Source organism: Macrobrachium nipponense, chromosome 13 (genome assembly GCF_015104395.2).
Source record: "Macrobrachium nipponense isolate FS-2020 chromosome 13, ASM1510439v2, whole genome shotgun sequence".
Classification (NCBI taxonomy): domain Eukaryota; kingdom Metazoa; phylum Arthropoda; class Malacostraca; order Decapoda; family Palaemonidae; genus Macrobrachium; species Macrobrachium nipponense.
In genome coordinates, this window is record NC_087206.1 from 94,450,454 (window position 1) to 94,452,953 (window position 2,500).

The 2,500-nt window shown below is 35.9% G+C and overlaps 1 protein-coding gene across 1 annotated transcript in view; it reads right to left on the reverse strand.

The window, feature by feature from the left end:
* LOC135225393 (uncharacterized) overlaps nt 1–2,500 on the reverse strand; it is a 208,047-nt gene that overhangs the window by 36,716 nt on the left and 168,831 nt on the right. The window contains exon 14 of the mRNA XM_064264729.1: nt 1,669–1,845. Within this exon, the coding sequence (XP_064120799.1) occupies nt 1,669–1,845 (177 nt within the window). The remainder of the gene's footprint in view (nt 1–1,668; nt 1,846–2,500) is intronic.

Here is a 2,500-nt window from a genome sequence, read left to right on the forward strand (position 1 = left end):
TATAGGACCATATACCTGTCGGTTATTCAAACCATCAATTCCTTATTTTCCCTGGAAAAGATTGAATTGATTCAATCTAACTAGGAGGCAGTAAATGCTAGTTTTCACATACGTATCGAACATAATTAAAACAATTGAATCTTTCCAAGGGTTTAAACCCGGTATGAATCCTCCTTTGCGACGTGTTTACTACAAGCCCGTTGGTTTTTATCGTATAATCATAAACAAAATACTATAAATATCATAAAGACAATGACCCAGATGAGTCCTAGATATCGACCCTCCGAAAACCCTCGTGGTCACTATATAGGAAAGATCCAAACAGGTAATGTCTTAGCTAATCACGCTTCATATTCGCCGAAGCTGGTTCCAGTTCGCTGTTCTTACTTCCACTTCATATTCACTGAACCTGGTTCCTGTTCGCTGTTCTTACTCCCTCACTTCATATTCGCTGAAGTTGGTTCCCGTTCGCTGTTCTTGCTTTCTCACTTCTTATTCCTTGAACCTGGTTCCTGTTCGCTTTTCTTACTTCCCAACTTTATATTCTCCGGAACTGGTTCCATTTCGCTGTTCTTGCTTCCTCACTTCATATTCGTCGAAGGTGGTTTCAGTTCGCTATTCTTACTTCCTCACTTCACATTCGCCGAAGCTGGTTCCAGTTCGCTGTTCTTGCTTCCTCACTTCATATTCTCCGAAACTGGTTTCAGTTCGCTATTCTTACTTCCTCACTTCACATTCGCCGAAGCTGGTTCCAGTTCGCTGTTCTTACTCCCTTACGTAAGTACAGAAAACGACAGTCGACAACGATGAAAGGAAGACAAAAATCGTTCCTTATCTCTCCCAGTACCAACGAAAGAACCATTTACTTGAATAGTCCTTTCCTCTTTGATGTAGGGTCTCCTCCCCTCGGCATACATATTTGTACTTTATTTTATTCATTGGAAAAAAGGGAAGAGCTATTTGCTAAGACCAACGCAAACAACATGCCTTTGAATATATTAGGAGAAATGATTCTGGTGTACTTTACTTTTAGTAGAGACTAACTTTTTGTTGATTTTTTTTTTTTTTTTTTTTTGCTTTTCCATTAGTTTACATTATGCAAGTTTCAATTTTTAAATTGAATGCATTTCTATATCACAAAGGAACGGTAATTGTTTTTAAAATCTATTACAAAAATACCGATAAGATGCTTAATTGCCTTATTATTCAAGAAACGATCTACACAATTGGGTGGCTAAATCTTATAAGATTAGGATTCGACAATTAATAAAAAAAAAATGTTCTTCGATGCATATAATCCGTTTCCCCTCGCGTGAGTTCATTAAAGTCATGCAGAATATTATAAAAAAAATGGTAAACGCTGAGGAACCTGTCTTTCAAGTTCAAAATGACAATATTAATAATGTAAGTTCAAGTGACTGATAGTTGTGAATAGGAACTGATTCTAACAAAGGGCATAAAAAATTCTTGAACGAATAAGCTGCTAAAATTAAATTCATGATAACCCTCCTCTTATTTACCTCTTTTTTTATTTCAAACCTGAACAATATTATGTTCTTTATCATGATTATCATGACTACCAAAATCAAACACTGGTTTAGGACATTCAAAACATCGTATATCTAAATAAAATATACCAATTAATTTGGAGACTCGGGGATTACTTACCTTGTCAGGATCATGGGCATGGAAAATGGCTAATTTAGTTCCTTTGTGGGCATTCTCCATGATGGATATCTGGGCATGAGTGGTGTCAAACGCTGGGGCATTGTCATTCACGTCCTTTATTTGTACCTTCACCCATGCTGTGTCCACATGGGCAGGATCTGTCCACCCTTCTTCTCCCTTCACAAATGAAAGGAAGATATTCAAATTAAGTGGAATGAGAAGCCAAGAAATATTTGAACGTATGTATTTCTGTTTACTGAGGATGGCATTATTTTTCAAAACTAAAGCGTTTTCAAATTTGGAGCATTGTGCTTGTGTCATTTTTCGTTAGGTTTATTTACTACTCTTGTTACTTTGGATGGTGTCTCTAGGTGCTTATGTTTTTTTCTGAGGAAACAAACCATCATGTATTTTGAAATATTATTCAATGACAAATTTAGAATTAATTTTATCACATCCCTAATAATGAGAAGGTTGTGTCATTTCTAATAAATTTTCTAAGAGAAAAAGTTTTATCGTTCCTCAAAGAACATTCCAGGAAATGCCTGCGTTGCATTTTGACTGAACGACATTTTGAATAAGTTGCATTTCCAATAAGGTGTTGCCCCATTTACTGCGAGGGATAGACCCAAGCACTTTTAATCAGACCGTTTCGAGGCATTAACCTCGTATAGCACTTCGACTGCACACTCATTTACTTTATTCAAGGCGCTGTATTTATAACACTATTCCTTTTTAAGTTAGTGTGTTGAGTTCCTGAAAGATCCCAGCCTTATTCAGTGACATCATCATTTAAGTTTTTTATAGATAAATTTTTATAGTTATTGATATT